Genomic DNA, 24,237 nt, shown 5'->3' with positions numbered 1-24,237 from the left:
ACGGACTCCAACTTGTGTTTATTAATCAAACAAATACATAAACACAAGGATAATTATGTGTTATTGTTGAGTAAATGGAGTCTTGCACAGGGGGAAATAACGTATCTTTGCCACAATTTTAGATGCGGATTTTGTTAAACTAATACGTTTGCGCTGTGGACCAACACTATACATTGACGGGGAAGGGGGTAGCAATAAAGATAACACCATTAAACTGTTACACAACATAACAGAAATAATATCGATAGCAGCATCCCTAGCAACCACCTTGGTGACAATGAAAACGTTGTATAGACACAATTTCCTGAAGTAATCTTCGTAATAACTAGCAAACTAAAGATCATGTACATCCACTGCACACATAATCTGAAATAACAACTCATATTTCTCGCATCAAATGACATCAAAACGCATTTTAATGACCAAACTAACTTTAAAATAGGCATTTTACACGGAGAATAAAACGAAGTTCGGCCATGTTTTTTTTTTCTGCAGGGAGAAATGTGAAGATCACGTGACATAGACGCCAGTCATTGGAATGAATGGTGAAAAAAAACGTAGGGATCTTACAATTTCAGAGGCGTTTTTGTAGAAATACTACGTCCTACGTTGTGGACCAACGTAGTTATTACACGTTTTTTTGTGAGACTGGGTTGGCTATGCGGTAGTGACACAGACGAAACTGCTCAATCAGCACAGGCAGCAGAACTAATCGCACTAACAGAGCCATGCAAACTGGGAAAAGGGAAGACAGTTAACATTTATACAGACAGCAACTATGCTTATTCATGTATACATGTGTTTGCAGAACAATGGAAAAATAGGGGGATGGTAACATCCACAAACAAACCTATTACACATAAAGATTTGATCCTATCACTTTTGGATGCAGTACAACTCCCTAAGAGAGTGGCGGTCTGTAAGTGTGCAGCACACACTACAGGGACGGACCCAATTTCCACAGGGAACCGGAAGGCAGATGAAGAGGCTAAGAAAGCAGCGCAAAGACAGTGACAGGACAATGACCAATATATTTCTGAAAATATGGAACACATTGATCATGACATACTAAAAGACATGCAAGCGAATGCACCTGACAAAGAAAAGGTATACTGTAAGAAGAAGTTGTGTACACAGAATAAAGAGGGGTTGTGGGAAAGTACAAAAGGCACATTTGTATTACCAAATAGCTTATTTCGATATGCAGCTACATTGAGCCATGGGTTGGACCACGGCTCAACAGTGGGGATGTTGGAAGTAATACAGAAGATATTCACAGCCTATGGCTTTACAAACTACTCTAAAAAAAATTGTTTAGCATGTTCTGTGTGTGCACAGTATAACCCTCAGGGACAGTTCAAACCAAAGAGAGGTAAAATACCGGAGCCAGTATCCGTTTCAGCACATTTGCATGGACTTTATTGAACTAAATAAATATGAGGGAATGAAATATTGTCTAACAATCATTGACATGTACTCAAAATGGATTGAAGTTTTTCCAACTAGGAATCCGGATGCATTGACAGTGGCTAAAGCATTGACAAATCACATAATCCCACGTTTTGGAATTCCGGAAAAGATCTATAGTGATAATGGCACACACTTTGTAAATAAAGTAATTCAGGATTTGACAGCTGTATTTGGAATACAATTAAAACGACATTGTTCTTATCATCCACAATCTGCAGGGTTGATAGAAAGAAATAATGGTACAGTAAAAGCTAAACTGAAGAAGATGATGGCCGAGACAGGGAAAACATGGATGAGATGCTAAGCATGCACATCCTACCTAGTGCTAGAGGGCTATCACCTTTTGAAATGTTATATGGAAGACCATATTATCTGCCTGAGTTAAAACCATTTGTAAGAGAGGACGAGAGTATAAGTGAAAACACAGCAGAATATATGGCAAACATTTTGAGAAGAAAAGAGATCACAAATGTTATTGTCCCCTCTGCACAGGAAGTACCTGACACTACGCAGACAGTGAAACCAGGAGAGTGAGTGTTCACCAGAGCGATAAAGAGGAAGAGCTGGCACTCGCCCAAGTGGGAGGGTCCCTACCAAGCACTCCTGTCTACACCGACTGCAGTTAGAGTGGCGGAGAGACCATCCACCTGGATACATCTGACTGTGAAGCTGTTTAAGCCTAAAGACAGAAACTCGCCTCTACTGTGGTGAAGTCTGGCTACAAAGGGAGGTGATTCCAATAAGGGCACTTGTCTCAAACCAGTGAAGAAACCAACAGAACCCAGTAGAATTTAAAGAGTGGACGTTAGCAGGGAAACAGTAACGGGTCTGAGTGATAGAAACTGACGATGTACAGAGAAAGAATTAGGCCATGGGGATTACATTAAAACATGTGCCTATACAATCTACCTACCTCAGCCGTTTGGGTACTTTTGTATATGAATTTTTTATCTTTTACAATCATTTGTATTTTTCCAAGTTCTATGTTATTCCGTAGTATAAACAGGAGGGATATGTTGGAGAAATACTGTTTTCTCCACTCTTTGGGTTGTTTTAATGCACTGATATCATGTGTGGCTCTGAACTGTGTATGACCTTGCAGCTGCCTCTTCTTGTGATAGGAGGAGGCAGGGCATTTCAGGTTGTTGATACATTACATTACATTACATTACATTGCATTTAGCTGACGCTTTTGTCCAAAGCGACTTACAATAAGTACATTCGACCAGGAAGACACAACCTTGAAGAAAACAGAATCATATAAGTATATCAGGTTTCATAGAGCCAAACATTTCAAGTGCTACTCAACTGGCTTTAGGTAATCCAGTCCTTTATTGGTATAAAAGTGCTTCGTTAATCGTTCTAACGCTCGAAGTAGAGTCGAAAGAGATGAGTTTTCAGTTTGCGCCGGAAGATGTGCAAGCTATCTGCCGTCCTGATGTCAATGGGGAGCTCATTCCACCATCTTGGAGCCAGGATAGCAAACCCACGTGTTTTCGCCGATGGGAACTTGGGTCCCCCTCGCAGCGAGGGCGCAACGAGTCGTTTGGCTGATGCAGAGCGTAGTGCACGCGCTGGGGTGTACGGTTTAACCATGTCCTGGATGTAGGAAGGGCCAGATCCATTCGCAGCACGGTAAGCAAGTACCAGTGTCTTGAAGTGGATTCTAGCAGTTACCGGAAGCCAGTGAAGGGAGCGGAGGAGCGGAGTGGTGTGGGAGAATTTAGGAAGGTTGAAACCAGACGAGCCGCTGCATTCTGGATGAGCTGCAGAGGTCGGATGGCACATGCAGGTAGACCAGCCAGGAGGGAGTTGCAGTAGTCTAGGCGTGAGATGACGAGAGCCTGGACCAGAACCTGAGTCGCTTTCTGAGTCAGCTGGGGACGTATCTTCCTGATGTTGTAAAGCGTGTATCTGCAGCAGCGGGTTGTAGCAGCGATGTTTGCAGTGAAGGACAGGTTGTTATCTAGGGTCACACCCAGATTCCTTGCAGTCTGAGTCGGGGAAACAACTGAGGTGCCGATGTTGATTGTCAGGTCAAGAGTTGGACAATCTTTTCCCGGGAGGAAGAGCAGCTCAGTCTTGTCAAGGTTGAGTTTGAGGTGGTGAGCAGACATCCACTGAGAGATGTCAGCTAGACAAGCAGAGATGCGTGCGACGACCTGGGTCTCTGAGCGGGGAAAGGACAGAATTAATTGGGTGTCGTCAGCGTAGCAGTGGTAAGAAAAACCATGCGGGCTAATGACTGATCCGAGCGAGTTTGTGTACAAGGAGAAGAGGAGGGGACCAAGAACAGAGCCCTGAGGGACCCCCGTAGTAGTTATTGATATTTATGAGAAGACAGACTTGCTGTCTCCTAAATATCTCATTTCTATGAAGTGTGAAGGAAGTACATGACTCTTTCCAGAAGACGTCACAGATGACCCATCGCAGATGACCCGACTTTCCGACACCCGCGGCTGATATTAGCGCCACCTCGATTTACAACTTTGTTGTTATCTCCTGTGTTTTGGACTATATAAGCCTGATGTTTTTTGCTGTTCCTTTGAGCAACATACCCCATGTGTGTGAGTTAAACCATATCCTTTATATGTGATTTAACTCTGCTCCTTCTTGCAAGAATAAATTAGTTACCTGATCATTGATTCTCAACCTGGTGTCGAGTGATATTTTTCTAACACCTTCTGTTTGTTTTTTTCCGTTGTTTGGGGGGAGAAATGCATCTTCCATTTCTTGTCAACTGAATGTGTTTCTCAATGGAAAATATGACTTTTTACCGACCTGCTTTGGTAAGTTTGCCTGACAGATGGATCATCCAATCACCTGCCAGGTATTTTTACAAACGTGTCTGATCTTTTCTAGTTGCCACTGATGTGTTCTAAGTTGCTTGTTTGTCACAAACCATCTGGCACAAAGACTGTTTGGACTGAGACGCATCTTAGGAGTCCGAGAGGAATTTCAAAACACCATCAAATTTGGTTTGAACGAGAAATTGCGATTTTCATGAAGCTGTTGATGTAAAATCAACGTGTGTGTGTATTTTAATCAGCTGGATAGCACAAATACTTTGACTTTAAAATACCCATAATTCAATTAAAGTAGTGCTCATAATTGTTTCTTGCAAAGAACATAACAGGGAACCATCCATGTAATTTGTGTGGCAATGAGATAATCACCCCTTTTTATCACATCAACACTTCTGAGATTGGGTCAACTTGACCCGACGACAGCAGGAAAGCTAAATAAACGATAAACGATTGACTCACAATATCAATTTTAAATGATTTTATTGAATTAAAGATGAGCGTATTGCTTCCTGTAAGAAACAAATATCTGTTCCACTGAGTACCAACGTTTTTAAATATGAATAAGATGCATGAAAAAATATGATTCAAATTAGGCTATAAATTATATATGAACATAACCTTTAGAATAAATATGTAAAATATACCGAGATGAATAGATTATAATTATTTATTGATTTTAATTGATTGAATCAGCTACAATATTTTTGTATTGAATGAATGTGCATACTGTTAATGCTTAATACAGTATTCTTAACAATATCATTATCATTAATATTCTTCCTCTTTAAATGTTCATAATTTCCATTATTTGGCCTCGAGACATTTGTCTCTGATTGCTTTTATTGTTCATTTTAAGAAATGTAAGAGTTTTTTTTTTATGTAATCAATGTGGGGAAATTAGAGCAACCCCGCCTCTATTTTGAACGGAAAAATACCCATGGACATTTGTTCCTTCAAAGTGGCTGTCCACTCTTAGAGTTTTTTTAATTGATTTCAGGAATCAGTTGGGAAAACCGAAGCACATTTTTCACTCGGAGGAAACCCGTGTGGATTTTGAAGGACAAAGACCCGTGGAGATCTACCCTTAATATCCCCCTAAATATTGCACGCTACAGGTTTTTCATTTGCAGTTAAATGCGGAAATGCGGGAAAACCTGGAGGAACCCTGCGGCACAGTTCACTTACTGACCGCTCCTCCAGATGTTGGAGAAGGCTTTTCCAACAGACCTAAAGAATCTGCAGATGGTTCTATGTTTCTGAGGTGGGTTGAGCAGGCGATCATCGACGGACCAGACTATACAAGCTTCAAGTCCTGGGTCCTTTAAAATCAAACGGGCCAGGACCATATCTTGAGAGCCCGCAATCTTGCACAAGCGCTGGTAAACAATCTTGTCAAGGTCATTGAAGGTTGTTGGGGTGGTGTAAAAGTCCCTGTGCTGCACCTCAGCCCAAACTCTATCAAAGAGGCTCTTAATGATGTCCCTGTCGTCCACAATAGTGCGCCCCACTTTAGATTTCTTGAAGGCCAGCGTGACCAGCTTCTCCACAAAAATCTGAATGCAGACTCTATTCAAATCCCGCTGACTGTTTGCGTCCTCCTCCAAAGGACTGGCAGTTCTCTCCTCACAAAGCGTGGCTTGCTCCAAAGCCTCGCCCCTCTCCAAGGCCTCTGACTGAAACGGATCCTCAGGCCCCATTATGGCCTGTTGGACCCTTTGACTCTGGTGGCGCCCTGAGTGTTCACAAACCAGCTCATCAGCGACACGAAACGCCACGCCTGTTTGCGGATCTCCGCGTACATGTTGGCATGCACCTGAGGAACGAGCAACGTCCTGACGGACGAGTGCCTGACAGGCTCTGGGAAGTCACTGTGCGACATACCACCAGCAATGTGTCTGTACAACATGTCGGTGAGTGCCTCAATAAATACTAAATGCTTGACACTGGAGAAGTCCTTGAACCTTTTAAAGACACTAATTTCTTTCCCTCCCTTTTCACCTCCCTCAGTCATGAGAAGAGCACTTACGCCGCTCATCAGTGACATCATGGACTTCGTAGTTTCAGCTTTGGGCTCTGGGTGGAATTTCTTTTTAAGCTTTACCACCATGCGATGAATCCAAGCTTTGGCAAAACGCTTTGCAAAGCAGTTCTTCACCCTCAGCTTTACGCCCTGCTTGCATTTGGTCTGACTGGTGGACTTGCCAACATGCGTCCTCTCCTGATTCTCCTCCTGCTGGGTCAGAAGGGCTGTGATGCCCATCGAGGTGTTGGCGATCTCCAGAGAGCACTCCTCTTGCAGCAGAGCATAAACCTGGTCAGGCAAATCGTCCAGGACAGGATCGGTGATTTTTCTCAGCTCCTGGTCAATGAGTTCTTCGACGGATTTTTGTTTGCGGATGTCAATCACTGAGTCCCCTGACGAACTCTGCTCCTGGACTCCTATTAGTAAGGAAACCACTGAGACCGGTGACTCAGCTCTGGGCTCCTCGTTATCCACCAATGGTTTCTCCAGGGGGGCGGGACTTAATTTTCTCTGACGTGTTCTACGTTGGCATCTCCCAATTCTAATTTTTCCTGCAAAGGCCTTCAGCATTGTGCAGATGTGCCCCACCATAACGTTGAGCCTGCGGGGGCGAACGACACGCTCAGCAGTGTGCATCGGGGTAGAGAGTGCAGAGTTCACGCTCTCTGCCACCTCTTTGCTAATGACAGCTGCACAAAGCTCCACGCTGTCGTCCTCCACCTGGCTCGCAAGGTCCAGAGCTTGGGCAATACTCTGGAAGAGTGCGTCCCCTAGGCTGGACCTGATGCTCTCCTCAGAGACAGACGTCGTCATGCCCGTACAAGCAGCCAAAATGGCCTTAGTTAGGGACGTTACAACCTCGAGAACAAGGTCTGCCACCACGATTAAGGTGGCATCATCAGGTTTGCCTGACCTTAATAGAAGCCACTGATCTCTTGTCACCCCTTTAACAAAGGGCTCAACAATAGGAAACAGAGTCACTCTGAGCTCTGGCATTGCCTCTGTCTGTTGGCTGTTCATGGCCATTACAACTGTATTAATCCACTAACCAGCAATTTAAACAATACTGTTATTGATTATTTTTAAATATCTAGCAACTGAACAAATTATGGGGATTATTTTTAAATATTTAGCAATTTAAAAAACAATCTGAATTATTTTTAGATATCCTGATATTCAAAGAATAATGTGGATTGTTTTTAGATATCCTGTTATTCAAAGAATAGTGTGGATTGTTTTCAATGCTGTGTGGACTACTGTACTGTATTTGAAGGAACTGGTCTTAAGGTGACTGTCTGACAGTAGAAGCTGCTCCTATCTGCAGGAAGATATGTCTACGTCATTCTAAACTTCAAGGACCAAAGTGATCTAGAACGTGATGCCATAGATCGAAGCAGCGAGCGATCGCTAAGCCCCGCCAACCCACACAACGACCGCAGCTTTATTACAGTTGCTAGGCAACCGCTGCCACTTGGTAATATGTTTCTTTTCAAACCTTTATAAACACATTTTAAGGCGTTTTTTCAAAGCTTTATTGAAACGTTTTGAAGGCGTTTTTTCAAACCTTTATTAACATGTTTTAAGGCTTTTTTCTTACGTTTTTTGCAGTAAGAAAACTCCAATATGATTTTGATAGAGTAAATAAAGTTTATATAAAGTATTTTTATTATGTTTGCAATTTTAAACATGAAATAGTGACTTACTTTGTACAAATGTTTGATCAAGAATGGTTATGAATATTTACAAATCATATCAGTCAAAGAGTGAAATCTTTGATTTTCTTATCACTCATGTTGTGGACCACTAGAAGTAGCAAGGATTCTGCTCACCACTTCCACACTTTGAAATCCAACTGGAGATTACAAAGTGGAGATTACAACGTACACCAGATGGACTGGGGTACGTTGTAATGTTATTTTACATGTTATAAAGAGAGTAGCGAGTGACGCAATTTATAGTTTTAATTTGTACGTCACACAAGGTGTAGGACTCAAAGGACTCGGGTTAATGGAGAGGGGAGACTCGTCACGACCAGCTCATTTCTAGGATCCGGGTTAATGATCCGGATGAATCAGGACTCGCCCATCTCTAGTGTGCAGTTTACTTTGACGCGGGGGTGAGCAGCAGAGGTGGGGAGAGGCGGGGCTATTGCCTCATCATTATCAGAAAATGATCGTATAGATCATTATATAGATCATCGTATACACACGGAGCCGTTGGACCCCCCAGAGCGTTGCGTATGCCGGTCTATCCACCTTGGTACCCGTTATCGTTACCGTAGTCGTTTAGTGCCGTATTCTGTCGTCCTAGTGTGGCCGAATGGTCTATATGACACAGAACGGTAACGGAAACGACCGTTATCGTCCTCGTGTGGCCGGGGCCTAAGTGAAGCCAACCTAAGGAGTCAGGAACTAGCTTACTTTTTAACATTCTACTCAAAGGGCCAGTATATTACCTCCGCCAATCACATAACCCTGGTATATGTCAAATAGTCATTATAATATTTTCGAATGTATCAACAAAACAAAAAAAAGTACTAGTATGGTATATCCAGGTATCATGACTTATTTTCTTCAAGTATTTGCGGTCGGGCCTCTTGGATGTGTCTGGACATATCGAACTACTTGAATCTCGGAACTGATGACTGACAGTGACCAACATGTTTTGTTTTTATGTTCTGGTGGTCACGAGTGTTTTCTAACAACATATAACATTAGGGTCTGATAATTACCTTAGCTCTGACCTAGCTTTTATTTCTGGTTTGTTTTTATATTCACACCATACCTTTCAGTATTTAGCCAACGTTGCATAGCGTATTTAAGTTAAAAAGCTTGAAAGCAATAGCTTTAAATGAGGTTGAGTTAATAATAGAGGCTAACTCTTATGGAGATTGGTGATTTAAGTTACATTTGGCTCTAATAATAGTATGGTATATCAGAATATCATAAAAACATAAATAAAAGGTCACACAAACTAGCCTTTTAGAGTCACAGTATAGTGTGTGTTGTTTCTTTTTGTGTGTTTGCATGTGTTTGGTGTGTGTGTTGTGTGTGTGTGTGTGTGTGTGTGTGTGTGTGTGTGTGTGTGTGTGTGTGTGTGTGTGTGTGTGTGTGTGTGTGTGTGTGTGTGTGTGTGTGTGTGTGTGTGTGTGTGGTGTGTGTGTGTGTGTGTGTGTGTGTGTGTGTGTGTGTGTGTGTGTGTGTGGGGAGACAATGGGAGACACTATTATCTCAAAAACATTGTGAGTAAAGAAACTGTGACATGTAAATAAAGGATTTTTACTAAAACTGTGATGTTACATCCCTCAGAGATGTCTATTCTTCTTCTTTTTTTAAACCCATACTGTGAGAAAGGAACTAGATTATCTGAAAGATTACTTATTTTTGTTTAAACCAACATTGTGGGGACACCTGCCAGATGCAGAGTCACAGGGGCTGACCATAAAACAGGAAAGGGATATAAAAGAAGGGGGGAGGGTCTGGAGGGGGAGGTGTTTTGACTCTGGACCCGAGGGTGGGGGAAAGGAAGAGGTAGATGATTCATTTGATGGATCTGACTTGATTGTTGTGATGGTTGAAGGAAGAGACACAGGCGAGGAAGAAGCAGAAAAATAACTTGTTTGTAAAAAAGGACAGCACGTCTTTTTTCCTCAAATGTATGTCAGTTTCAAGAAAAATTAGAGGTTTTATGCATGAAGTGCAAAATATCCTGCAACCCTTAAAAAAAGAAAAGAAGGTACAGGTATGTTATATATTAAATATTTCACAAAAAGTGAGTTGTATGTTGTAATAGTTGTATGTTGATAAAAATCTTTGTGTAGTTTTTCAAAATATAATGAACGATGTTATAGAGGGAAAAAAATAGCACAGTATGTGGAAAATATGAAAACAGCACGTTGAAAAAAAGCAATGTTATGTTAGAATAACATGAAATAATTCACAGCATCTAAAAAAACACATTTAAAAAAGTCAGGTTATTAAAGTTATCGAAACTGTATTGTTTCACCGAAACAATGTTAAAATCACAAAGTTTCCATTTACAGTTTGATTCTTTAAGAAACTCAATTCATATTTTACCAAGTTGTAAAGTGTTGTATCCATTAAAGTTTAACTATAAGTATCTTTGTAGGAGAAAAAAAGCATCTGTTCATAGTCTTAGTATAGTATTTCATATATATAAAAAGAGTCACAGTGTAGAATGTTATTTTAAAAGTACTAGTACTGTATAGTATGTCAAAAGTATCTTGAAAAAAAAGTCCAAGTATAGTATGTAGTTAAGAATTATATTATATAGTTTGTCTGCAATGTCAGTATAGGATTTTTTTTTTTAAATCTCCGGTTGTATGGAGACGGGAGGACCCGTCTCGCTTGGCTGGGAGGGCAGGACGTCCCTCCTTGGCTTGAAAAAAAACAAGAAGTCCCAGACACCCCACTTAAAGAGACTCTGGTTTTGGGAGTCCAGGGTGAATTTTGTGTGGTCTTCCTGGATCTAGTGATCGGGAGCACAAGTGGGAGGTGTGGAGTTAATTTTGGTTGTTTATTCATTTATTTTCGATTTATTTATTTCAATCATGAAGCATTAATATACTGGTTTAGTTGTGCAGATTGTCATGCAAAATAGGTCTCAGTTGGGAGGGAACCTTGGTTCCAATATTTTGTTTCCCTTGGGACTCATTTGATGTGGGGCCGTCAGCCATCTTAAAAAGGGCCAGTGAAATGTTTGTCAGACAGTCATGTTTTGATCAGCCACAGGGCACACGGGCAGCCGGTGAGTGTTTGGTTCACATATGTGTTTATGGTGACAGACTTTTGTGGTGTATGCTTTATGTAATTTGTGTATTATGTGTTTTCTCTTAGGTTGATAACCTAACTTTGTATGGAGGAAGTTAAGTTTGACTCTAACTGTAAATGGATTTGTATGAAGAAAAGCTGACTTGCTGATACCATGTGCTTCTTTGAGTGGAGAAGAGCATGTTAAATAAACATAAATCCGAAACTAAAGTTGAGTGGTCACGCCCCGTGTTGTCCAACCCTTTCGGTGGGAGTAAAACCGAACACCTAACATGACACTATTTTCATCATCCAGGGATCAACACCTGTAAATACAGCTCTCTTTGTCCGATCTTCAAGCCTCAAAGGGCGGCCTCATGAGCTCCGTAATGTCCCCCTAACATGGTACTTAGACTATTTTCATCATCCAGGAATCAACACCAGTAAATACAGCTCTCTTTGTCCGATTTTCAAGCCTCAAAGGGCGGACTCCTGAGCTCCGTAATGTCCCCCTAACATGGCACTTAGACTATTTACATCATCCAGGGAAACACAACTTAAAAGGGGCTTCCTTATAGTTAATAAAGTAATTAAACAATAAAATGTCATATGATCTGATATTACCTTAAAAGAGTCATGTCATATATGTCATATTATTAAAGAACACTATCTTATAGCAGGCTATCTTATAGAAGGCTATACTATTTGGTTTATCATTGACCGATCATGACCTAGTAAGATTTCACATCAAAGGGCTGATCAAGTCTTATCATCCCCTATTGTGCAATATCCTTATCAGGGGCTATATCTGGTTTATCATTGACCGGTAATGACCTAGTAAGATATTAACAGGTTCACATCAAAGGGCTTATCAGCCGCTATGGGGCAACATTTGCACAAACAAGTCATAAAAGATAAGGGGTTCAAAGGTCAGAATAGATAAGAGGGTCAAAGGTCTGATTTCAGAGTGACAGGTGCCACTTCAAAGGGATTTTGGAGGTGGGACTGTTATGACCGGCTCGTAGGCCACAACGGAAAGATGACAAGACGTACACGAGTTTCCAAAAGCCACCGCACATTTATTACGATTGTTCAGTATAATGTACAATATGGATAGACGAGGGGAGAGGATCGCCGTGTTACTCCTCCTGCGGCCGGCTTGGAGAGAGTCAGGGCCGCCCCCTGTGACTCCGGGCAGCTGGGCTTAATAGCACCTCGGCGCCGGCTAGGTGTCCGCGATCGTGCTGATTGGCCTCTTCAGCTCCACCCCACCGTAACGGCCCCTACACACGGCGGCGTGCGTTACCGCTTGGCGGTGGGCGTGTCTGAAGCTTGGGGATTTTTTACGAACAACGCGACCAACAACCAATCACATGAATGTCCCGCCCCGGACATACAAAGCAAAGCATTCATGCTACATCCATGCTGGCTAAATATACTGTCTATGCTTGCTAGCTGTCCATTCAAACGAAGTACACTGGATATAAACTCCCCAAACAGGCGAAAACCTACCAGTTTCACCCACTGTCTCTGCCACCTCCCCCCATGCCTGGCTCCTCCGGTTTGTATCCCCTTATGTAAAGAGGGACTGGTGGTCATATAGTACTGCCACGATAATTTTCTCCTCCATTTTTTGACATATGGGAAATAACTGCGGTCTGGCTCTCCCAACATACACGTGGTTTGATTGGCTAGCGCTTGTAATGTCAGTTTTGCATACGCAGGATTTGATTGGCTGACGCCTCCGTCGAGGCGGCAAAAGTAGAACATTGCTATACTTTTGCAGCGAGCACCGCGAGAGAAGCTACGCTTTGCTCCCACAATGCAGTTCGGCGAATCGTGACGTCACCCCATTCAAAGTGAATGGGCAGAAGCGTTGAAGCGGCAACGCACGCCGCCGTGTGTAGGGGCCGTAAGACCTGTAACACACTTTGCACACAGGCTCTGGGCCGTCACAGGGACTTCCGGTTTTTGGGGGTGGGACTTCCGGTTTGGGAGGCGGGACTTCCGGTTTTAGGTTCATAAATCATTCCTAAAGTTCCTTATCTCTACATCGGACAGAAACCCGGGTCTTATAACTACTCACATGTCCAGGATTTCTTTTTTGAGAATTAGTAACCCAGCCAAACAGAATTCAAAGTCTGAAACGCTAGACATAGAGCACACTTTGGTCCACTTTCATCCAAGTCATGTTCGCTAAGGTTTGTTGGACATTTACTCCTTTCACATTGTGCTTATTAAAGGACTTAACAAAAATCTACTCAATTTGTAATAAAAGAAAAAAAATTACAACTTTAGAAACTCTTAAACTTTGTATAGATTTTATTGCCATATTTATGTTTAACATTTTCTTAAGGAACAGAGATCATGTTGTTAATGTTAATCCTGTCAGATACCCAAAAACATCAGGTTTCAAAAACGTCCAGGTGAATAGGTTATCATGCACACATTACTTCTGTCCATACAAATTTTCATTAGAGGGGGTCCGTGTTGAAGGGAACTGTCTCCTCTCTCTGGTCATGACCTAAATATGAAAACAGGTCTTTCAAGTTTCTTGCCCTTGTTCTGGTTTGAGCATAGTTTTCTTTGTCTTTGTTTGCACAATGACATTTAGTCCTTTTCTTTTCATATACAGTGCATGTTACATTGACTTTCCCAGCCAACCATACTGAGCCTTTTTTAAAACCATATTTAATACACTTGCAAGATTCACACAGTTGTTCAGACAATATAAGTCTTTTTTTAGACAATTGACAGTTCAGTGTGTCCATTTCCCCAACAAATCAATCAATCAATGTTTATTTATATAGCCCAATATCACAAATGTTACATTTGTCTCAGTGGACTTCACAGTTTGTACAGAATATCAGTATGACAATATGACACCCTCTGTCCTTAGACCCTCACATCGTACAAGGAAAAACTTCCGGAGAAAACCCACAGTTTAAAGGGAAAAATGGGAGAAACCTCAGGGAGAGCAACAGAGGAGGGATCTCTCCCAGGACGGACAGACGTGCAATAGATGCCGTGTGTAAATTGAAAAGATAATACATTTGCAACATAGGTAGTCCAAATGTTTGGAAATGCATGTGTCTGTAATAAGAAGATGAATCCACGAGGATATCCATCCAGGACCTATGATCCAGGACTACAGCCACGACTCAAGATCCAGGGCTCGCGATGCAGGACACAGGACCGCAGGATCATCCATGACTCCGGATCCCGGCGTATATAGACACCAAAAAGAAAGACATTTGGGGAAGCTGGGTTAATCAAAGCAGCAGCAAATGACACAGAGCAGATCTAATGAAACACACGACCCATCCCAAGTATTTACAATTGGCCTAAGATCGGTTTTAAATACAATTCATAGCTTTCATTTCACATGCAGTGCTCCTTTGTTGATTCAAAGTTTAGTCTTGTCAACTCCTTTGCTAGACGTTAACCATAAGCCCATAAAACCACACAAACACATACACACACCCACTTATACACACTTGATGGTTTCCTGTACTCAGGCATGTCATTATCCGTAGTACCCTATTAGGCATCTATTTACTCACTGACAAGAATCTTTGTCTGTAATTTAGTCAACTCTGGGAGCATATCAGGGTCTGATGTGGGACATCATTCTGATGTCAAAGGGATCAAAAGCAATCACAGTTACGAGGTCTGACAAACCCTGCTGCGAAAGCTCGAAACGAGGATTTCCACTCTTGTTAGGACACTGCAATAATATGACAATCATTCCTTCCTGTGTTTGTGTTTCTGCTGGATGATTTAAAACCTGTGTGATTTCCAGTTTTACAGAGGAACATTTCCTGAATGCAACTTTCATCCGGAGATGAAGGCCACCCATTTACGCACATCGGCCAGTGAGAAAACACTATACCATACAACACTTCTCATGTTCATACATTAACACCTAGCATAACTTGCTGTATCTACAGCATGCAGGAGGCACTATGGCTTTAGAAAGGTGCTACAATTGATACTTAACAAAGCAATCAACAAATGTAATTGCTTACCATTAAGAATACAATATACTAGAGCTGGCTCAGAGGCAAATTGATTACTTGGAAGCAAATTATGGCTGTTTTTGTCAGATATTTGAGGAGAAAAAAGAAAAAGACTGGCATTTCAATCGGTATTTTAACTACATGCTCCTTGGCTGTGTCAATGTGTCTATTTTTTAAGATGTACACCAAAAGTGATATACCATCAGCAGCAAGATAAGGAAAAATAATAGTAAAATGTTAAATATGCTGAAGCTGACACTTGAAATTAAGTACAACACTTCCTGCTAATGGTTAAGTTATTGTGTGAGACCACCCAGTTAGAACATGTTCTTGACCTCATGTAAACCAAAGCCAGCATGCATTCTTCATCATAGAAACCATACACTGATGTATTCAGTTTGTGGCCAGTCGGTTCAGAGGAGCAGATCTGTTCACAAGTGCTCCGGGCAGCGTTATCCTCAATTGATCTTTGTTAGAATAACCAACCATATAGATATTATCTTACGTGAGCAGTAAAGTAGCAGACACGAAAAAGGAAGAGAGAAAAAAAAAAAGATGCAAGAGATTAAAGGCACCAGAACAAGCATTTAAAATGTTACAAATTAAATGAAACGACTAAATTCAATGTATGCTTTCCTGAAAAAAAAAGGCCATTGACCAAGAGCAAGATGGCCGAAATGGCAACTGTTAGATACAGTATCTGTATTATTTATTAAATTAATTCACAGGGAAAAGGAGAGAAGCTCAGAAAGATGTCGTTACTGTGTAGTTTTAGCATGACGTAGAATATATTTATTTTTACTTCCTGATGACACTGAGCCTTAAGAAGTAGTAGAAAAAGAAGAAGAAGAAAAAACACACATTGGCTGTTTTGCTACTACCTTTGTTTTTCCCAAAGACATCATTCATTATGCAATTAACCCTTGACCCCTACTTCCTATGTTGCCTTTACATCACTAATGTTTCATCCGTCTTTTTGACAGCTTGGTATTTTGCTTTGTTGTTGTTTTGCTTAGTATTTTGCTTTGTTTTGCACTACACGTTATAAGAAAAAAAATGTTCTTAAATGTTATTTATTTCATTGCTAAAAGCTCCATTATTTTGTCAAGGGACTCAGGGAAAGTAGCTGACACTGCACTATTAAGACTCTCTGTCTTCAAGGTTTGACTTTTACAGATGTGAGCATAAATCAACTGTCAAATAAATGATTATCTTATATTTTCAGCTTATATGGTTGCAGAAAGGAAACAAATGTGTTTTGATTATCTGATGAATGAGGACATTAACAGGATGATTGCACTCAGTGACATTAGTAGCAACAATGTTGGTAGAATCTGAAGTTTGAGAAGTTAAATATTTTTGAAGTTGTGTTCTATTGCGTTTTCTTTGGCCTTAAAAACAGAATGAAGCACATTTTGTTGAGTTCATATTTGCTTTCATAACCTCAGGTCGGGTGAAGCTTGTTTTTCAGATGTGCACAAGCTATGTTTTGAGATGTGCCTTTGCACGCTGACATCAAATACACACACAGACACACGCGCACATGCTACTGAGGCCCTTGGGAGCGTGGGGACTGCAGACTTCTGGTGCCTTGGTCACTGTATTCACCAAAGTGCCAGGGGATTTATAGAACTATCAGGAACAACGTTTTCACATGCTCACACCCTGTATGTATATTCATCACTGCCACGATTAAAATATCTGAGAAAAATGTCATATTGCACCAAAACAGACCAAAGTGTTTTCTCCCTGGTACTTTTTGAAAAAAAACTGTGGCTCAGAAAACATGGTAGCCTACCTTTTATCCTGTTCTTACGTATCCGATGCTAGATTTTAGCATGCATGGACTTGTATTTGAAAGCCTGAGCAGTTGACAAAATAGGAGTATAATTTCCTGAAGTTTTTTCTTTCAGTATTTCAAATTATCTGTGAAGCTCCTTGAGCACATGGCAGAACTCACCAACTTATGTCTGAACACATCCCTGTGAATTGCCCTCAGTGCAATTCTAAACCTCTGAAAGACATGGAGCATTTGACACGACTTAAACTGAAATTGCAATCTGACACTGCGGGAGGAAACTTGAGTTTTAAAGGATTAGAGGGTGATTGAAGAGTTCTTGTGTGCAAAATTGCATGCATTTACACTGAAGACGTCTCTGCATAACTGAAATTCGACTGCAGAGAAAAGGTATGAATAATGAGTCCATGAAAAGCCTTTAATCACAAGTGTGTCTATAGCTGATTCCTCAAAGTTTAAAGTAGCTCATAAGGCCACACCATGGCTTGTAGTTGTCACCCACATATGTTGGCTGAAATTACCACTTTTGGCAGCAGGTTTTATCTGCTCTAGCTAATTAGCAAATGTAAGCTAATGTTAGCTTAATAGGTTTGTTTAAAACACTGCTAACTGGCTTACCTTTAAATTTTCCAGCTGATTTGTTTTTAAATGAGAGCCCTATAAAAGGCTCATTCATTTGGACATGACTTGTACATGCATGTTAGGCTAATAGACTGAGGCTAAAGTTAACTGTTTTAACTGTAAAAACCAATTAATCCTCACAGCCAGTCGCGAGAATAAGAACTCTGTAAAATATGTCCACTCTTGTCAGTACAGAGCAGCATGCCGTTATAGATATATGCTCTTAAATGAGTCTAATCTATTCATATCAGGTTTTTGAAAGAAAGATGACAAATGCTGTCCACTCTGGGTAAGTGCAAAATATTAAGACATTTTATGGCTCTATATATCTCCACTGTCCTCCTCCCTTGGATATATTGGATGGAAGTAGGTGCTCTGTTACTGTATGTGGAGCATTGGGAAGACATGCAGTTTTAAAAGGAGAGTGGAAACAGTTTCATAATATACCGATCTGCTTCCTGTCCATCACTTCGGCTCGATCACATGTTTGTGACTGGTTTTCCCATACTGAAATAGATTGAAGTGTGTCACTGTGCAGGCCTGATGCATCATTCAGATGGTTCACATTTTAATCTTAAAATTTGAAGGTGTAGAATCAACTGCTCTCCGTTTCAAAATGTAATGAAAGAACACAGCAACGAGGACATTACATTCAACATGTACATCATTTATTCGAATACAAATGTCACAGCACATACATTTGCTTTTATATAAATACCACAGGACACCACATGTTGTAACAGGCTTCAATACCGTAACAAACAATGACAACAACTTGTGCGAAATTGGTTTAGCAAACATTTAGTAAACATTCAGCTGAGTGACACGTTTATTTTTCGCTCGAAAAAGCTTCACATGTCATAGGTTCATTTTTCATATGAAGGCCAAAGCAATATCCATATTCACGTACATCAACTTTTCAGAACAGTTCACTTTCGACTACCTTTCTGTCGACATTTTAACTTTTAGCTGCAAACAGGAAAAAGGACTTCCACAGAACTAGTACAATTGAACTACCCAGCCAGTAATTGTTTACAGTTCATGCACTCGAGCTTGGATTCAATTGTTTAATAATTCAACAAAAGTTTCATGAAAGTGCTACAGTACAGTACTGCTTCAACAACCTTATTTAGATCTTGGGGAGTAAAGTGACTTTTATTACATGGGAGCAAAATAGCAGTTGCATTAGCCCACATGAGACATATTAAAATGAATAAAACATGTTTTTCTTTTACACTGAACATATACGTGCCACATTGTAATAAATCCCCTCAACCAACACAGACTGCACTTTTAAAATAATCTTCTATGTTTCTAGAGATGGTACAAACATACCAATGGATAAGATTGTTTTTTCTCAGGGCAAAGTTTTGCTGGGACATACTGTTCATTGTATGCATCAGTAGACAAACCTTGAGCTATACTTGGAATGTTGTAGTGTTGGATAATAACTCAAAACACAGTGCAGGTAACTCTATTGTGTCCTCCAGCATGAGTGGGTGAAGCCATGAACTACATTCCTCATTAAACAGGAGTATCGATGAAACAGTAACCGTGTATAACTGTAAGACAGCTGAGGTGCAAGGAGAGGCCACTGCCAGGAGGGAGCAGTGTGGATATATACCAACTTCACTTGGACTGAAACAGATCACTTTGAAAGGAAATGGCACCATAGTTCACAAATATAACACCACAAGTACACAAAGCAGACGTGCAAAAGATCACTTGCAAAGTGCTTTTAAAAAATGACAGGTCTGAAATACAGAACCTTTTTTCAATCCAGCAGTGACTTAGCATTTCAGCGTCATTGCATCAATTAATTGTGAGTGAATAAATACAATAGTAAACTTTCAAAACATTGGTCTAGAATATTTGTTTTGTGCATCCCGTACAGTTAAAAAGTGATGGAGTTAAAACCCTGGAGAGTGCTTGTTATGACATCCAACCCCTGAATTTACTTTGCTGTAAATCCATGAAGAAGAAAAACAGAAAAAGAGATTGACACACTGGAAAGCTTGTTTTTCACATGGCAAACATTGACGTAAGATGACACCGTATTTACGTCTAATCTTAAGGTCTGTGACAACAGTGCTGACCAAACCTAGCGATACAGTACATATGGATACCTCTGAGGGAACAAAGTTCACAGTTTTGACATTCAGCTGACCTTAACGCTACATGCACTAAAACACAGGTCACTAACACCGATTTAGACTGGCGGAGAACCCCTGCTCCCCCTCCTGCCTACAGTAGCCACATTTAGCATGCTGTCACTTGAATCAGAACATAGAGATCCCCACATTGACTGGGGAAAAGGGGGTTACACTTGCAACACCTATCATTAGTATGGGGAAAGTCTGTGGATTGACCAATTCAATCGCCTGAATCCAAAGCCTTTATTTCCCATTAATGCATGCCGTTAAGATGAGACATTCTCAAGAGTCTTAAAACCGGTGATAGAAAGATAGTGTCATTTCAGGTTTGCTCTTTGGATCTCATCACATCTTATCATGAAATTGGGAATTGTATACTTTGCAATGTACTAATCCGTTCCAGTTATCCTTAGGAGCGAGTTATCTGATGAGCTAAACGGCGAAGATAATGGGTTTATTCATGTTTATTGGGCTGGGCTCAGCTGGATTGGAGGCATTTCCTGGAGACAGCACACCGAGCAGTGTCTAGAGTAGACTGACTGAAACAACTGGAGCAGCTGAGGCACTGCTCAATGGACTCCTAAGTGTCTTTTCCAAATGTGAGAGTGATTCTATAAAGATGTAGACATCCGTTTACAGTGAGTAGACTGGCAAATGTCAGGGAGCAGTGACAAAGGTGCTCATCTTCCTTTCTGTCTGAGTATGTCACAGTCTCGTGCCTGGAACTCTGTTATCGCTTGTCTTTTTGTTTATTGTTGGTTGGGTTTGTACACTTGTTCCATGACTAAGGAAACAGACTCTCTGGTTTCAGTAAACACTGTGCTGAGACACAGCAACCACACTTTGACAAACAAACAGGACTTTTGCAACAAAAACAGTGACTGTATACATATAGGGGAGAAGAAAGGCTCACATAGTTGACCTTATTTGCTATATTATGTACCAAACACCGTCTTAAATGTCACATAAATAGACTAAATGCAAGACTTGTAGGCTGTGTAGCAGCAAATGTGTGCATTTGAATGTATTCAGAAAACAGCTGCAAGCTTTAAAGGTCAAACCCCAAGATCAACCACATTAATGCCATCTGCTCTGCCTTTAAAGATATTAGATATCTGTAGGGCAGATAATGGAATCTGGTTGATACAACTTGTCCAGATGTGCAGGTTTTAATATATGACCTATCACAGGATGGCCACAGCTAGATGTCGATAACTTCATATTTCTGGTGCTATCTGCTGGCAACAGAAACATGCATGTAACAGGTTGTAAAACACTAGAGCAGGGAGCAGAGCCTCGCCACATTGCTGAGCAGTGAGAGACGGAAAGAGAGAGACTGCCACACCTGTTGATGATCATCTTTCACACTATGACAAATCATCAAGAAACAAAAAAACGAAACGAAGCCAAGGCATGATTTGGAATGTATTTCTTCAAACAAAGTACCAAAGAGGCATTAAGTTTGATCCTTTCATGCTCCTCATCTAATGGAAATAACTCGCTATTCATGCCAAATTGGCATGCCCTAATGGAATTTACAGCCTCTGAATGAGTTACTTTGAATACCAAAAACATTTTTACGCTAATAGATTGTGGGATCTTTTGCCAAAAACTCTGAGACAAAAAGATTTGCCCACAAATTAAATCTGAGCCAGATAACCAGCAATTGTATACTGTACACACCATGTAGCAGAGTACAGCTGACATACTGCCATAGTGTACACAGACAGGGAGACAGTCATATTAAATAGTTAGTTATGAAACAAATGGTAAAAGAAATGTGATGAGGTAGATGGAAGTTCAACATGAGAATTGTAACAAAAGTAAAAGTGGTTGAAAAATAAGATAAATACTTTCCTCTGCTGGTTATAACAGTTTTGGTTGAGCAGTCTCTAGCAGTCAGTTTGACGATAGGCCATTGTTGCGATTCCCGTTGGGGTCCACTGCTCTGTCCATAATGCTGCAGACCCCTGCTCCCTTCCCCTGAGAGCCTTCATTATTGTCACTGTCTTCCAGGCTGCCCTTGCTCCTCCCTTGCTGCTCGCTCTGCCAGCTGTGCCTGCTGTAGATGTATCCGTTCACCGGCCCCGCGTTGCTGAGGCGGTTCCTCTTCAAGCAAAGGATTTCCTTGAAGGCGTACCTAAACTCAGGACTCCGGCAGTAAATGAGCGGGTTGAAGGCAGAGTTTGCGTAACCTATCCAGTTTAGTATCCTGAAGGTGAGTTCAATGCCCTCCACCTTCCACATGGCCACCACCACGTTGAGCAGAAAGAAGGGCAGCCAGCACAGAGTGAAAATCCCCATAATAATGCCCAGTGTCTTTAGGGCTTTGTGTTCCCGCAGGCAAAACTTGGCCTTCTTATTGCCACGCCCGTTGTTGGCCTCTAAAGAATTGAGGTTGCTGTTGTCGCTGTTGTGAAAACGTCCAACGCTCTGGTCAATCTTCTTCAGTTGGCGTCTGGCCACCTGGAAAACTCGGCTGTAGACAAAAACCATGATGATCAAAGGGATGTAGAAGGAGATGATTGAGGAGGTGATAGCGTAAGCCGTGTTGGTGTGGAACTCGCAGCAGCTGATGTTTTCATGGCATACCTCAGCTTCCTTATCATCTGATGCCCACCACTTCATGTGGATGGGTAGAAAAGATATCAAGGCGGCAATCACCCATACCAGCACAACCACAATGCGAGCCTTGCACTTGGTGAGCATCGACTGGTAATGGAATGGAGAGGTGATTGCCAAATAACGGTCTATCGCTATGACACATAGGGTCTCGATGCTTGCAGTCACACAGAGAACATCAGTCGCAGTCCAGAAATCGCACCAGAAACTACCAAAGTGCCAGGTCTTAAAGATGATGTTGCAGGCACCGAAAGGAACCACAATGAGACCCATGACCAGGTCAGCGCAGGCCAGGGATATGATGAAACAGTTGGTGACATTCTGGAGACGCTGGAAGCGGGCGATGGCTGTAATGACCAGGATGTTTCCAAAGACAATGCACAGGACGAGTAAGGACATGATGATGCCCAGCACGATCATGGTGGCTTCACTGTAACCCTCCTTTTTCTGAGCTGAGTCTGACGACGAGTTGAGCAGTCCCACACTCACATTGAGGTACACTGGGAGGGTGGTACCCATCTGAAGAGACCACACACACACACACACACACACACACACACACACACACACACACACACACACACACACACACACACACACACACACACACACACACACACACACACACACACACACACACACACACAGAGATTAAAATCAGTATCTAAAAGTGTCTTTATCAGAACACAAGACAACAAATAATTGTTCATAGAAATACTATGCATAACAACAACAAAAAAGGTACATATAAAAAGCAAGCACTAAACAAAAGCCACATTTTCTGCAGTCTTGGTTATACTTCCACAAAAAAAGGAGAACAAAAAGTACAGCACCGTTATTACATTATTATTTACATCCTGCTTAAACAAACAGGATAAACAAGTCAAGCAAAAACAAAAGTACAAACCTCCACAGGTAGTTGTCTCCTTTCCTGCCTCCCATACAAAGTAAAAATGGCACTGTTCGGGTAGTTCCTTCCCTGTCACATGTTCTTCATTTTACTGTCTGTTTTTCTTAATCTCTGTATGTCTCACTCAGTGCCTCAGTTCCTCAGTTGAGGAGTGTTCCTTCTAATGTGTCTCCCAGGCTATTTGTCCGAGCCCTTATAACGTGCAGTGATGACATCATGGCCAGTGCTCAGCCAATCAGACAGCCAGCCTGCGGAGGGTGCTGAGAGCTCCCGAGAGTTTGAACACATTGTCCCTGCAGCCGTGCGTCAAATCTGCAAACACAAGGACAGGCTTTTCTCCCTTTTAGCTTTAGTTTTGAACATTTAAATAAGGATTATCTCTTGTATATAATGAGTAGTTAGTTCTGCATGTGAACACTTATTTTTAGAAAGACAAATATTAGTTTAAAGTTGAGAGAAAACCTTTATTTTAGTTGTGCAGTCTTGCACTGAGGTCCAACTGTCTGTTAAACCAATTTCACAGTTTCTACTCTGGAATCTACTCGGAGAAATACAACCTTTGCACATTTCCTGCCAAGCTTTAACATTACATGTATGCAGCACTTGCTATTAATAGAAATGGGTTTAGCAGAATGAAAAAAAATGTATGTAGTGATACATTGATGAATATCATAAGGTTAAACTCTCTTGTTTCTGGTAAGTCTGAAACCCAGCATGAACTCTGCCAGACACAAATGAAACTCTCACTCTATGCTACATCATAAAGGCAAAAATATTTGCATTTCTGTAGCATTAAGTCAATGCAAATACTGTCACAATGCCGGGTTTTCATATATCTGGAACTCTAATCAAATTCTGAAACACAATAAAACGTATCTTTGTGTTAGACAAACAAACAGAGCTCAGTGCTCGAAACGAAATGCTACCTGTGACAGATACAATCAAAAAGGCAGAGGGATAAGAACAAGTCAGCCTCGTAAATGTTTTTCTGTGTTTTCAATGTGGGACCTCAGCTATGCATGTGGTCAGTACTCATTATTTATTA

At 41.2% G+C, this 24,237-nt stretch overlaps 1 protein-coding gene across 1 annotated transcript; it reads right to left on the bottom strand.

The window, feature by feature from the left end:
- Positions 1–18,158: 18,158 nt before the first annotated feature.
- Positions 18,159–23,352, bottom strand: adrb2a (adrenoceptor beta 2, surface a). The gene is made up of 2 exons (XM_034214986.1): positions 23,190–23,352; positions 18,159–22,801 (listed from the first exon to the last, which is right to left on the bottom strand). The coding sequence occupies exon 2, from the start codon at positions 22,799–22,801 to the stop codon at positions 21,560–21,562; it is 1,242 nt and encodes a 413-aa protein (XP_034070877.1). The 5' UTR covers positions 23,190–23,352; the 3' UTR covers positions 18,159–21,559.
- Positions 23,353–24,237: the final 885 nt, after the last annotated feature.

The sequence above is a fragment of the Gymnodraco acuticeps genome, unplaced genomic scaffold, assembly GCF_902827175.1.
Source record: "Gymnodraco acuticeps unplaced genomic scaffold, fGymAcu1.1, whole genome shotgun sequence".
Lineage (NCBI taxonomy): Eukaryota > Metazoa > Chordata > Actinopteri > Perciformes > Bathydraconidae > Gymnodraco > Gymnodraco acuticeps.
This window is presented reverse-complemented; position numbering and strand designations above follow the sequence as displayed.